The sequence below is a fragment of the Anarhichas minor genome, unplaced genomic scaffold (assembly GCF_050575085.1).
Source record: "Anarhichas minor isolate MPS153535 unplaced genomic scaffold, ASM5057508v1 ptg000025l, whole genome shotgun sequence".
Classification (NCBI taxonomy): Eukaryota; Metazoa; Chordata; class Actinopteri; order Perciformes; family Anarhichadidae; genus Anarhichas; species Anarhichas minor.
Genome location: NW_027466471.1, coordinates 4,705,001 through 4,719,576, shown reverse-complemented (window position 1 = coordinate 4,719,576; position 14,576 = coordinate 4,705,001). Strand labels below are relative to the sequence as shown.

Below are 14,576 nucleotides of genomic sequence, written 5' to 3'. Positions count from 1 at the left end.
CTATTATTTTAAACATGAATCAATGTTATTTTGTTAGCATTGAACGAGTTTTTAACTGTACAAATTTGAACCCACCAGCTTCGTGCAGCCCCCTTCCCCCCGTGTAACACACACACACGTGTGAAGAGTGAAAACGGTATGAGCTTCAAGAGTGGTTTCCTGCCTCAACAAGGAAAGAAATGTCCTCACAGTCCAGTTATCAGTTGAAGATTTAAGAGTCTCTTCTACAGAGGCTTTGCCTTCACAATTGCGACCAAAAGCGGTAGGGAAACAAAATTACAAAGTGTTTTTCCATCTAAAAATTCAGAAAATAAAAAAGGGGAATTTCAAAATCCGATCTATTGGCAACCGACACATCGATCTACGTGTCAGACGAACGTGCTGGGCTTGGAGGAAGCGTGACACGTGGCACTAGCGACACAGAGTATGCTCCAGTGATGAGAGCGTCACTCCATCCAGTCCCTGTTCTCCAGTTTCCCCACCGACCCCCCCCCCCCCCCCCCCCAACGATATTGTGCACCACAGTGTTCCGGAAGCTCACCCGGGTTAAAACTCAGATATGGTAGAAAAATATATAGTCTTGATGAGATTTCTCTTGTCATTCTGAACCCACACATGTAGTAGCAGTGTAAAGTGACTGGGATCAGGATCAGAACCACTACAACAAACAAGAGGCATCACTCGCTCTCTCTCTCTAGACACTTCAAGTTATTTATGTTTTTACTTGCGCTTAAAAAAGAAATTCATTGTTAATAGTTCCGTCTTTCATTGGCATCATTAGGCAACGGCTTTTATTTATTCCAGATACTCTACAATATGGTAATGTTGTAAACACCACAGTACTTCATTATTTGACCGTATCTGCACAAAGTAAAACACAATGTTACAAGGCAAGTGGCTACTTAAGCATAGATTTGTTCATGAGATAGACAGAAAAAAATAAAATGAAGTTGGAAACACGCCACAAGAAACATTTAAAGAAATAAAGAGACCTTGCAACACCTGGCATAGAGTTTGTTCAAATAGAAAAAGAAAAAAGCTTTAGACTTTGTTCTTCTACAGGTCAGGTGACCTTGTTAAAAAGCTGGTGATGATCAGTACTAACCCCCCCCCGATACCCGCTTCATTCAAAAATAGTGATCCTCAGACAAAAATGTCTTGTGATATTTCTGACACACGAGCAGTTGTGATTTTTTGAGCCCATGATATCTCGCTCACCTTTAGCACTTGGACTGAAACGCACGTGATCAGCAGACTAAAATCGCTTCTACACTTCAAAAACAACAGCAAGCGGCCCATTTTGAGGAGCTACGCATGTGGGCCGGGGGTTTGAATCCCCTTCCTGTCCACCTCTGCATTAACTAGCTGAGTTCTATACACACACACACACGATACGAAGCGTTTGATGACGATAACGCCGAGGCTCGGGGCTACAGAGGCTTTGTAGACCCGGCAGACCTGACGAGACCAGAACGTGGACGATCGTGGAGGTTCGTCGTTGGCTGGCAGCCTTCGATATGACAAACTCCAGTAGCTTCTTTTTTTTAAAATATGAAAACAAAAGGCAAACGGATGAAGATATGTGAACATTTTACGGGACCTTGTCGGGTGTGTTTTTTGTCTCTGCGGCGCCTAAACCTCGTTCTGCTTAAAATCTATTTTGAATATCGCCATCTGAAACGCACCTGAACGTTTTCTCAAGAAGGAAACCTTGAACTGAAGAACTCTCCAACAATACTGTTGAATTTACTGTTGCGATAAAATCAGAAGGAATGAAATATCTTCATTTTCCCTGCTGAGAATGAGTTCATTGAAATACCTTTTTTAAATTTAATTAATACACTTCTGCAAACCATTTCTGCCCAACTGGCAGTGTGTGTGTGTGTGTGTGTACTCTGGGATGAAACACACTGTATAATATGACATCATGAAGAGCCCCTTCCTTCCATACTACGTTAAAAACAAACCGTGACCCCCTTCCCCACTCTTTAGGACAGTATTTACAGTACAAATTACAGTATATTACATCATTAAAAAATATGAGATCCATCTCTAAAAACATACAGGAGCTCTTGACAAAGAAAAAAAAATCAACTCTTTTAGCAAATCAGGTTTCTGTGGTATCATGTGGAAAAAGAAAAAAGGTAGCAGAGTGACAGTCCCACCAGCCCTCTCTCTGAGGCGTCCTTTCCATTTGGCCCTAGTTGTCCTAGTGTGTTCAAAGGGAGATGATGGATGGGTCGGTTTACCACATGCACATCTTTTCTTCTTCTTCTTTTCTTTTTTTTTTACTTTAAAGCAAGCCGCAATACAACAAATCACACTCAATCCAATACAACAATATGTACAGGGTTTGTTTTTTTCTGGCATTTTGGAACAATAATAATGAGCACTTGACCGACTATGCTACCTGGCATTGCTGGTAGAATGATTATAGTTTTACTGCAGTTTAGGTGCGCAGTCTTTTTTTGTTTTTTAAACTCGTGATTTTGTTTTTGTTTTTTTCATTTTTTAATGATGAGACAGAAAAGAGTTACCGAAAATCTCCCCATTATTGGCACAGCCGATTGAACGGTAGGGTGGAAACACGTCGGCTGCACGCTTTCTTACGCGCCCGAAAGAAGAGAATAAATACGAACCGATCAGAAACCCGAGTGAGGCAAAAAGAGATCTCTGGACTACGGAGCCAGGCAGCACATGAACCAACCCTCCTCACCTCCACAGTACAACCCAGTCCGTCTGCAAACCTCTGCCGCTCGCTCTCCTCCCTCACCCTTTCCCCCGCTTCCCACCGTTTGTACTACCCCTGACACTCGAGCTAGGATTTGTTTTTTAACCCGAGTATCTCTCTCTCTCTCTCTCTGACTCGCTCTTCCTCCTCCGTCCTCCCTCCCAGCCGAGCGTCCCTCAGACGTAGGGCAGGATGCCGTAGACGAACAGGGCCATGACGGCGGCGCTGAACAGGCCGGCCACGGGCACCGTGACGAACCACGCCAGGAAGATGTTCCTGAAGAGGCGCCAGTCCACCGCTTTCTTGGAGCGGATCCAGCCCACGGCCACGACCGAGCCCACCTAGAGGTGCCGAGGGGGGGAGAGAGAAAACAATCAGCAGCAGCACGGAACACAACGTTTTAAGAAGGCAAAGTCAAAGACACTGAAGAGCTGCAGGTCGTTCGGGCTTTTCTTATGCTGATCATTTCAGATGTCAGCTTGTGTGGCCGTGTTCTTGCCAACTTCTTACATATTCTGTATGTTTAGCCGTTATTTGTCCATCTAGCTCTCCATTATGTTTGTGGCCTCTGGCTTTGCCATTGAGGGTATTTAATATTAAAAGGGACAGAAAAGCCTGTGACCGGCCTTCAGCTCTTCGCGACCAGTTTGGGTCCAAAATGTCTATGTTAGTCAGAGCAAGCCGATTTAGAAAGTCACCACAACCTGAGTTTAATCTGTGTGGACGTCTGAAATCAGCAGTTCTGGTCTTTCAAAAAATCGGATGGTTTTTTTTCTCAGCTATTTGAACTCATTGCTGCTGTCAGACGTCCACACATGAACTCTTCTCTCACCTTTATTCAAGTCATCGAATCAGAACAGTGGCATTCATGTTGGAGGAGACACGTGGACACGTTTCAGTGCGTCGGCGGGGCCACGTGCAGTGACTGTGAGGCTGCAGGTAGGGCGGGGGTTAAACTGGGCCTGCTCTTATACGGCCAAAGAAACACGAGACGCCTTCTGTCCCGCTGGAGACTAAATGTGGAAGGCCAGCAGAGTCCAGTGGTGTTTGTGGTCCAGGGGTCAGTCTCACTCTAAAGGGCCAGACTAGACCACACTGAAATACCTCCAGGGAAGGAAAGGTCGCAGAAAGTTACTCTACTTTTTCTCCTTCGTCTTAGATATTTAGCTTTATTCTGAAAGTGGCCTTTGAAAAAGCCTGTGTGAGTGATATCTAAACTCTGTGGTCAACATGTTTATCGTATTTCAGGCGGTCAGCAGCGTGACCTCGAGGCTGCTGACCGCCTGTAGAGCTTCTGAAACGACACGTCGCTGCACGTGCTCCCACCGGGGCCGGGCATCCATTCAGTCTCATCTGCACATCAGTGAAGAAGCCAAATGAAGTGAGAGAGTGCTCACTCTGAACCGAGACAAAAAACGAAACGGATGCCCGTCACTGCTCGTTCACTCTCACTTTCTCTCTGGGAGATGTTTACAGGTGTTGTTGGCTACTTTCTTACTTAAAAGTTACTGCAAGGAACTCGTTTCTGTGTTGATTTTAGCAGCCCCTGTGGACAAAAGTGGTAGTGTTTCAGAGCACCAGAGTCCCTTAAGAACACCTCTAATTCTACTGCAGCAGGGGTCTGATGGTCTGCTCCGTGCAGTCCTGGTTCGAAGGATGCAGTGAAGCCGGATCTGGGTCTGTCTGTGGCGGGCTGGTCTCTGCAGGAGGCCCTGCTGCAGTCTGAGCTGAAGGACTTTCTGGTGAACCTGCATGGTTTCATCTGATTTTGCGCGGAATCCGACCCGGAGGCAACGACGACAACCGTAGAGAATAACTATAAAGAAATAGCCAAGCTTCTCGCTGATGGTCTCGTTTACTTAAGACATCAGACATATAGAGACATCAGTATAAAATGAAGATAATTACCAGTTTAAAGTTCCTCACTGTAACATAAATTGAGACACTATCACAAGTTTGCTGATATCGTTAAAATGCTGACTTCGTCCAACAACGCATCTCCCCCGAAACAACCACAAAATCAAATCACCACCACAATAAGATATACCGCTAACCATCAGTAGATGTAGCATTTTGGCATGGCAGTTGATTATGGAAGGTTTTAGGGAAGGGATGTGGAGGGTGAGAGGTGGAAATAAGGTATGGATGATGGTGTTGACGTTTAGACAAATTGATCAGCAGTAATTTAATACCAGTTTTGATTCTTGTGCAGTTTCCCTTCAGCAGACATTTTGGAAATATTGACCTAAACCATAAACACGATAGTTTCTTAAGTCTCGTGTTGCCTTCATGTTTTCATAGATGCAGCGATCATGTAGTAGAATCGTGTCCCTTGCTTTTACTTGTCGCCTGTGTTACACTAAACCCCCCCCCCCCCCCCCCCCCCCCCCTAATATAGTGAGTTAGCTTAGCATAAAGACTGTAAACACGAGGAAACAGTTTGCCTGGCTCAGTCCAACGAATCTGCCAACCAGCTACCTCATGTTACAGGAGGTTACGTGCTGCACTATTTCTTGGCTGGGAGCAGTAACTTCCTCGAGTCTCCACTGGTTGCCTGGCAACTGCTCAGAGCCAATAAAGAGCCCAGCATAGAATGGCGCGTTAAATGCCAAAGACATTTTCAGAAAACATTTTTGCGCGGATTAACCTACAGAGAAATGTGATGAATGAATGTGAATGAGTAGAGGACGATACATTCTCAACGCTTTCCAAAAGTACAGTTATAGTAGTAGTACAGCTATACTACACCTGATATACTGCTCAATATCTAATAGGCTCGAATTTCATGACATTTATTTTCGCTGACGGGGGGGAAACTGCAGGAGAAGTCAAAACAGCAACTTTCGGGAGTTGAGTGATTGGCGTTGGCGATTGTGAGCTACGGGTGAAGCGGTGAAGTGGCTTCACCACCAATGACACCAATACCTTGCAGTGGGTGGAGCTTATTGGGATGCCCACATTTGACGCAACAAGCACTGATAACGCGCTCATTACTTCAATGCAAAATCCGCTGTGAAGACAGATGAGTGGAGAGACACAGAGAGAGGTGGAGAGGAGAGGGAGAGAGGTAAATAAAAGAGTGGAAAACAAGTACGGCAGGGGGGGTTTGGAGGGGGGGAGGAGGGGAGGTTCGGGGGGAGGGTGTCCTGTAGCCAAGCACAGGAGGTGAGGACCCAACACACCAAACCATGCCAGTGCTGAGAGGGAAATAAAAACATGGAAGAGAGCTGGTGGAAATGAAACAGAGGATGAGACACCATGTTGATGGGGGGGGGTGTCAGGACCCGGAGGAGGTCCGCCACGTCTTCCGGCCTGGATCCGAGGTTTCCTGGAAAGAAACAGGGGAGAGGGGCTGCACACTGCTGCGGCGGGTCGGGGAACAGCTCCAACCGTTTGTCTTTTAATTTATCCAGCGAAGAGAATCGGAATCGGTTTTTTGTTTTGTTTTTTAAAATCGGTGTAGCCAGGAGAAGGAGACCCGGTGCCCCCGGGAGGCAGTGTGAGCTCCCTATCCCCTGGAAAAGTGCCTGTGGGAGGGGGTGAGAGGCCGGTTAGAGGCCGGTTAGAGGGGGCCACTCGCTCATACCTTGCAGTGCGTGGTACTGACAGGGATTCCGATATTGGAAGCAAACACCACTGTGAGTGCAGAGGCCAGTTCAATAGTGAATCCACTGTGGAGTGAGGGAGGGGAGAGGAGAGGGGGGGGGGGGGGGACAAAGAGACATCCTTCATTGTAATGTCTGGGATGTGCTGCTGATGGCACGGCCCACATTCATAGTAATACAGTTAGAGAACAGCTCTTTAAAAGTCGGCTCAACACACACAAAACATATGGTAATCATACACATATCACTCTCTGAAACACACACACGCACACAGTAAAGACAGCATTTCCATCCGGAAACCCAGAGCATGGTTGCATGTGGTTGCACAGACAGACTGACCATCCTCTGAATGCTGTCTAGCTAAGCTAACAAGAAAGACAAAAAGAAGTGTTGCACAAAGACTGCGTAGGTGTCATCGAGGAGGTAAGAAAGCAGGTGGATGGAATTCGGCCCTCACTTGTGCTCGTCTTACTGTGACGAGTCGAAAATGTCATCTGTGAAAAAGGCAGACTCATCAGGAGACAGTCTTTCTGAAGACTTGGACAGACGCCACTCACTCCACCGACAAACCTTTGTGTAGCGGGTCAATTATGTAAGTGTGTCACACAACATGAGCTCATCACAAAGAGATCTGCAGCAGTCCGTCCCTGTGGTGGTCAGAAGGATGAAAACCCACATTTCTAGTCTGAAAAAGAGTCGCAGTGCTACACCGGCCCTGCTCAGCTCCCGGACTACAGACACACCACTACACCCACACTTTCCTGTCCTCGCCCCAAACCAACCTCTTTGTCAGATTGATGCGTGGAAACAGACACCGGAGGAAAAGAGGGCCTTTAGAATGGCGAACCAGGGCAAATGTGTCTTTCGAGTCCTGGCAAAACACTGCGCTGGTGATGGAAAGAGGGAAAGAAAGAAAAAGAGGCGCATATAGCGAGAGAAGGGGCCAAGGAGGAGGAGACAATGGAGAAAGAGGGAGAAATAATGAGTGGGAACGACTGCGGGACTCTCAGGAAGATTTAGAGGTGGCACGGTGATAAAAAGCAAGACATAAAGACGGGAGGTACGGAAGAAAAGGAAGAAGCAAGAAGAAGAAGAAGAAGGGGTTAACCGCAAAAAATAAGAGATTTACAGGAGAGGGCAGGAAGGAACTTGGAAAAAAAGGAGGACAGAAGGGGGGGGGCAAGAGACGGAGTCAGACTGGCGTTCCCCCCCCCGTGGTTGGAGAAGAGAGGCCCTCCCTCACCCTCCCTGCTCTCCTTCTCCTCGTTCCAGAATGCCAAACAACTTCCTGTTACCCTGTGTGGTGATCCCGCACACACACGCACACGCACACACATACACATGGAAAACTTGGAACAATTAGACCTTAATATGCATGCATACGTGCACATACAGTACATTCACCGCACAGCGACCTGCAGGCGGAGAGCCCCGCTTTCTTCAGCAGACACGAAACACACAAACCACCTCGAGGTAGGCACGCACACACGTTTCAGCTAATGCGTGGGAGGACGAGGGGACAGCAGGAGAGAGACGGAGGGAGAGAGATCGATCTCAGGGGCAGCAGTGGTTACGGATGCGTGATGTCCGCTGCTTAGGTTGTGCGATGAAGTGTGCCCTCTGGATAGATGAAAGACTACTTATTTATTCAGAGCTGTTATGTAATAAGGTTGGAAGACAAACAGAGAGAGTATCAGTCCTACTGCATTCTCTCTGCAAAGGGCTACTACAGGGAAATAATTAGTTCTAGCAACGTGATAGTTAGAGTAGGACAAAGTATAAAAATGATGTTCAGTAATCATGATAATATTTATCATCAAACATTTTATACGTCTCTGGGGAGAAGAATGTTTGAAAAAGGAGAATATGCTTTCACCTTTGTACTGTCAGTAATCACAAAATAAATATTCACAGAGAGGCCTTTTCAGACGCAGCCAACACAGAAAACCAAAGTCTACCGTGTACTTGCAGGTTCCTTGTGTAGTAAAAAGGTGTTTTGCCTGCAGCGGCATCTCCGTTTGGGAAGCAGAGGGCGGTGAGTCGGCGCACGCTCAAAACAATCACCATTGATTAGTCGGACAGGTTTACTGCAGCTTAATGTCATCATGCTGCCTCAGGTTTGTACATTCTGATGCCAGCATAGTATGGATTTATGAAAGTCCGTTCAATAACATTTAACAGAATATTAAAAGACATTGTGTGTGTGTGTGCACAGAAACACTTACCAAGGACGTCGTTCCACCGGATGTCGAGGCTTATTGGAAGTCCGTCTCTCTCTCTCCCTCTTATCCAGTTCTTACTTTCTCACTCTTACAATTCTCCATAAACACAGACACGCAGCCCCCACCCACCCGCTCTCCCACGTGGTGCCGTTCTCACCTTGAGGGGGTGATGGGAGTCAGGTCCTTCCCCATGGTCTGGATGACACGGCGGCCCCACACCCACAGACCGGCGCAGATGCCGATGCCGCCGTAAAACAGCAGCCAGATGGGGGTGGCGGCGTCCTGCATCACGCCGTCCTGGTCGTAGATCATCCACAGCGCCACCAGGGGCCCGATGGCGTTGCTGCGGAGGTGAGGAAATCGAGTATGACTTCAGGCAGCCCCTCTACTATTCACGCTAGACTGAACATCACATGGGCAAAGCCGATTTCCTGTATTTGTTTGGCACAGAAACTTTACTTGTATGTGATCCTATAGGGCAAAAAGCTCATGAGATACATGATCGGGTAGCAGCAGGAAGCAGCACCTGACATCGTTGCCTCCGTGGGCGAAGGAGCCGAAGCAGGCGGTGAGGATCTGCAGGAAGTGGAAGAGCAGGAAGACCTCGGGCTTGTCCTTCTCCTCATGGTCCTCCTCGGCCAAGTCGTCCAGAGGCACGGGAACCGGATTCCCGTCCTCGTCCACCCCCTCCAGGTCCGTGGCCAGCTTCATCTCCACCCCGCCCTCCTCCGCCTCGATCTCCGCCTCCGCCACGGCGTTGCAGTACGACGAGTAGCTGTCGTACCGCACCCTCTTCTTGGAGTAGGACACGCTGTTGCTCCTGCCGCTGCCCCCCTCCCCCACCAGCTTCTCGCTGTCGTCGCGGGACTCCGAGCGGATGAGCGGCTGCACGGGCATGCCGCATATGGCCGCCGTGTAGCAGGTGTAGCTGTTGTTGCGCCGCAGCAGGCGGTAGTTGTTGTCCGGCTGACCCGCGTTGGAGCCCGAGCGGTCGCCGTCGTCCATGCGGCCCAGGTGGATTTTGTGGAGCAGGTCCTTGTACAGGCCCGAGTCCTTGTGCACGGTGTGGTACACCTGGCCGTCGCTGCGCACGTGGCCGTGGCCGTCGAAGGTGAAGCTGCCGTTGGAGATGGGGGACTTGAGGCAGCCGTTGGTCATCGAGTGGGTCCGGCCTGAGGGAGAGGAGACGTTCATGAAAGTGGTGTTCAATAAGAGTTTACGGTTTACTTCCCTGAATATACAGAAACTGATCAGAGGCTGAGGAACTAAATGTGAAGCTGTTTCTGTAGAGTTCAGTTTATTAAATAGTGGAATGTCCCATTTTGTACTGAAAATCCGGTGAATCCGGAATTATTGTATTGTGTGTAAAATGATATTTTGTTGTTATAATGTTGTCTTGTATGTTTTATATTGATTAGGGATGTTTCCATTGGAAGGAATTTCAAGAGAACTTTTGAAAAACAGAAAAGCAGTTTGGTCAGAAATCGGCATTATAAGCTACACATGGTTGTAATCCAGCCCAGGAGGGGAGCTCGTCGGCGAGCGTCTGGTGGCCGGGCCTTCGCCCATGGGGCCCGGTCGGGCTCAGCCCGAATAAACAGCATGGAGCAGCCACCCTGTGGACCCACCACCCGCAGGGATAAGCATCGGGGTCGGGTGCAATGCAGACCGGGCGGCGGGTCAGGCGGGAGGCCTGGGCGAGCCGATCGCCGGCGGCATAGACTAGCTCTAGGGACGTGGAACGTCACCTCGCTAGCGGGGAAAGAGCCAGAGCTGGTGCAGGAGGTGGAGTGGTACCAGCTAGATATAGTTGGACTCACCTCCACACACAGCGATGGCTCTGGAACCAAGCTCCTGGAGAGGGGTTGGACTTTGTCCTTTTCCGGAGTTGCCCAGGGTGAGAGGCGCCGGGCGGGAGTGGGGATACTCACGAGCCCCCGGCTGAGCGCCGCTGTGTTGGAGTTCTCCCCGGAGAACGAGAGGGTCGCCTCCATGCGCCTACGGGTTGCGGGGAGCAAGGCTCTGACTGTGGTTTGTGCTTATGCACCAAACAGCAGTTCAGAGTATCTGGCCTTCTTGGAGTCGGTGGGAGGGGTCCTGGAAAGGGCGCCGCCTACCGACTCCATAGTTCTCCTGGGGGACTTCAACGCTCACGTGGGCAATGACGGAGAAACCTGGCGGGGGGTGATTGGGAGGAACGGCTTGCCCGATCTGAACCCGAATGGTGTTTTGTTATTGGACTTCTGTGCGTGCCATGGTTTGGCCAAAACGAACACCATGTTCGAACATAAGGTGGCTCATAAGTGTACCTGGTACCAGAACACCTTAGGCCGGAGATCAATGATCGACTTTGTAATCGTATCATTTGATTTGCGGCCGTATGTCTTGGACACTCGGGTGAAGAGAGGAGCAGAGCTGTCAACTGATCACCACCTGGTGGTGAGTTGGATCAGATGGCAGGGGAACCGGTTGGAAAGACCCGGCAAGCCCAAATGTGTAGTGAGGGTGAACTGGGAACGTCTGGCGGAAGACCCTGTCCGGGAGGTCTTTAACTCCCACCTCCGGAAGAACTTCTCACACATCCCGAGGGAGGTTGGGGACATGGAATCCGAATGGACCATGTTCAAAGCCTCTATGGTGGACGCGGCCGCTAGGAGCTGTGGCCGGAAGGTCATCGGTGCCTGTCGTGGCGGCAACCCGAGAACCCGGTGGTGGACACCGGAGGCGAGGGAAGCTGTCAAGCTGAAGAAGGAGACCTTCAAGGCCTGGTTGGCTCAGGGGTCTCCCGAAGCAGCTGACAGGTACCTGCAGGCCAGAAGGGCTGCAGCTGCGGTGGTCGCGAATGCTAAAACTTGGGCATGGGAGGAGTTCGGGGAGGCCATGGAGAAGGACTTTTGGTTGGCCTCAAGGAGGTTCTGGCAAACCATCCGACGGCTCAGGAAGGAAAAGCAGGGCTTACCCCAGGCTGTTCTCAGCAGGGGGGGGGAACTGCTGACCCGGACAGGGGACATCGTCGGGCGGTGGAAAGAGCACTTTGAGGAACTCCTAAACCCGACCAACATGTCCTCTGCAGAGGCTCACCCATATCCCTGGCAGAGGCCGCTGAGGTAGTCAAAAAGCTCCTCGGTGGCAAGGCGCCGGGGGTGGATGAGATCCGCCCTGAGATGCTGAAAGCGCTGGACATAGTTGGGCTGTCCTGGCTGACACGCCTCTTCAATGTCGCATGGGGGTCGGGATCAGTGCCCATGGACTGGCAGACCAGGGTGGTGGTTCCCATTTTCAAAAAGGGGGACCGGAGAGTGTGCTCGAATTACCGGGGTATCACACTACTCAGCCTCCCGGGGAAGGCTTATGCCAGGGTGCTGGAAAGGAGGCTCCGACCGTTTGTCGAACCTCAGATTCAAGAGGAGCAATGCGGATTCTGTCCCGGCCGTGGAACAGTGGACCAGCTCTTTACCCTCGCAAGACTACTGGAGGGGTTCTGGGAGTTTGCCAAACCAGTCTACATGTGCTTTGTGGACTTGGAGAAGGCTTTCGACCGGGTCCCTCGGGGGTTCTTGTGGGGGGTGCTGCGGGAGTATGGGGTGCCGGACCCATTACAACGGGCAATCCGGTCTCTGTACGACTGCAGTAGGAGCTGTGTCCGCATTCTCGGCAATAAGTCAGACACGTTCCCGGTGGGTGTTGGCCTCCGCCAGGGCTGCCCTTTGTCTCCGGTCCTGTTCGTGACTTTCATGGACAGGATATCTAGGCGCAGCCGGGGGGTGGAGAACGTCAGGTTCGGGGGTCTCGGGATCGCCTCTCTGCTGTTTGCAGATGATGTGGTCCTGTTAGCCTCCTCGGATCGTGACCTCCAGCATTCACTGGGGCGGTTTGCAGCAGAGTGTGAAGCGGCGGGGATGAGAGTTAGCACCTCCAAATCTGAGGCCATGGTGCTCTGCCGGAAACCGGTGGATTGCTCCCTCCAGGTGGGGACGGAGTGCCTACCTCAAGCGAAGGAGTTCAAGTATCTCGGGGTCTTGTTCACGAGTGAGGGTAAGATGGAGCGGGAGATCGACAGACGGATTGGTGCGGCTGCAGCAGTAAAGCAGGCGCTGCACCGGACCGTCTTGGTGAAGAGGGAGCTGAGCCGGAAGGCAAAGCTCTCAATTTACCACTCGGTCTACATTCCTACCCTCACCTATGGTCACGAACTCTGGGTCGTGACTGAAAGGACAGGGTCGCGGCTACAAGTGGCCGAAATGAGCTTCCTCCGTAGGGTGGCCGGGCTCAGCCTTAGAGATAGGGTAAGGAGCTCGGTCATCAGGAGGGAGCTTGGAGTTGAGCCGCTACTCCTTCGCGTCGAAAGGAGTCAGCTGAGGTGGTTCGGGCATCTAATTAGGATGCCTCCTGGACGCCTCCCACTGGAGGTTTTCCAGGCACGTCCAACTGGGAAGAGACCCCGGGGAAGACCCAGAACACGCTGGAGGGATTACATCTCCCAGCTGGCCTGGGAACGCCTCGGGATCCCCCAGAATGAGCTGGAACATGTTGACGGTGAGAGGGAAGTCTGGGTCAGCCTGCTTGGCCTGTTGCCACCGCGACCCGACCCCGGATAAGCGGAGGAAAATGGATGGATGGATGGATGGTTGTAATCTGCCAGCAACCAGAGCAGAAGAAGCAGTAGAGGTCACGAACCGGAGACAAAACCAGTCGGCTTGACCATCTGACTGAGGGACATAGGGAGAGGTCTTCGGGAATCCAAATTGGTCAAGTTTCTATTGGTCTGTCATGTCAGCCAGTATTCGCCATGTTTCGAAGACGAGCATTCAAACGTTATGGTGACATCCGAGAAGAAGACAGAAACAGCTGATCGGTCATGTGAGTCAAATGTTAGCTACCTCAGAATGTATTCGTCAAAGGCGTTTCCATAATTCATTTAGCTCATCAACTTTTTCGACTAAAGGCAAAAAACCAAGAAGTAGTTTTCCGAAATTGAGTAAGTTTTACTAGATTTTGACGTTTCCATCCAGCTTTTCTAATATAAATACATGAATGACATCTCAGCTATTGTAGTTTATATTTCTCTGAAGGCACTAGACACATTGATCTGTTGTAAATAAAGAAATCAGAAACGCACCATCTTGAGGAGGGAAAGATGGCTGTTAAGATTTCTTCATGGAGTTGCATTAAAAACGAATTTCAATCGCGACGATGTAGTTTTGGTTTCTTCCTGACCTCTTAAATGTCACATTAATGGAGCAACAGAGCCACAGTTAGTCTTTTTATCCCTTCAAGAACAGATGTAGTGATCTCCTGCCACATCTAGAATCAATGGGGTTTATAATAATGCTAATAAAATTCCAGTTTTACCGTACACCCTGCCATTGGGCAGGACGTTGCCTCCATTAGCCAGGTTGGAGAGCTCTCCGCTGGACTCGCGGGTGCTCCGCTCGCTGCTGCCCCCCGTGAGCGGCAGCACGGCCTCGTCTGTTCCCTTGGCCCCCGGCAGCTCCTTGAAGACGGGGCTCTCCTCCTCCTCTTCGGGGATCTTGTCCAGACTCTCGTCGGAGATCCTAGAGAGGGCCTGCTCCTTCTTTAGGCGACCTGGAGTACGCCAAGCAATGAGGGGGGGGCTCAGTTCAGAACGCAACTTGTGTCTTTGACACGGCAGACGTCTATTCTAATATTTCTGAGAGAGACATTTACAGTGTGACAGTGAAACATGGAAAAAGTCAATGCGGGTAGAAACAGTTATCAACAGTTATCTGGATTATTTCCAATTAGGGCAAACTATTTTTCAATATATTTTTTTTCATGCATGTTTTCAAGCTGTATTGCACTAATATCAATAATAACCAATTCGAAAAACTTACCGTAACATTACACAAACACAAATATAGCCATCAGCTGATCCAAACTAATCCCAGTGTTGACTGACCTCATGCCCCCCCCACATAAACTCGGCCGTTGCCTGTTTTCCGCTTTGACGGATGCAGCGGTTTCCAGAATAGGACCTGAATCCTAACAGGCATTCAG

General features: G+C 50.0%; 1 protein-coding gene across 1 annotated transcript in view; it reads right to left on the bottom strand.

The window, feature by feature from the left end:
* Positions 1-526: 526 nt before the first annotated feature.
* slc20a2 (solute carrier family 20 member 2) overlaps positions 527-14,576 on the bottom strand; it is a 56,922-nt gene continuing 42,872 nt past the window's right edge. The window contains exons 7-11 of the mRNA XM_076099578.1: positions 13,911-14,144; positions 9,085-9,730; positions 8,716-8,901; positions 6,318-6,402; positions 527-3,072 (exon numbers count right to left, since the gene is read on the bottom strand). Coding sequence (XP_075955693.1) covers positions 2,908-3,072; positions 6,318-6,402; positions 8,716-8,901; positions 9,085-9,730; positions 13,911-14,144 — 1,316 coding nt within the window. The 3' untranslated portion in view covers positions 527-2,907. The remainder of the gene's footprint in view (positions 3,073-6,317; positions 6,403-8,715; positions 8,902-9,084; positions 9,731-13,910; positions 14,145-14,576) is intronic.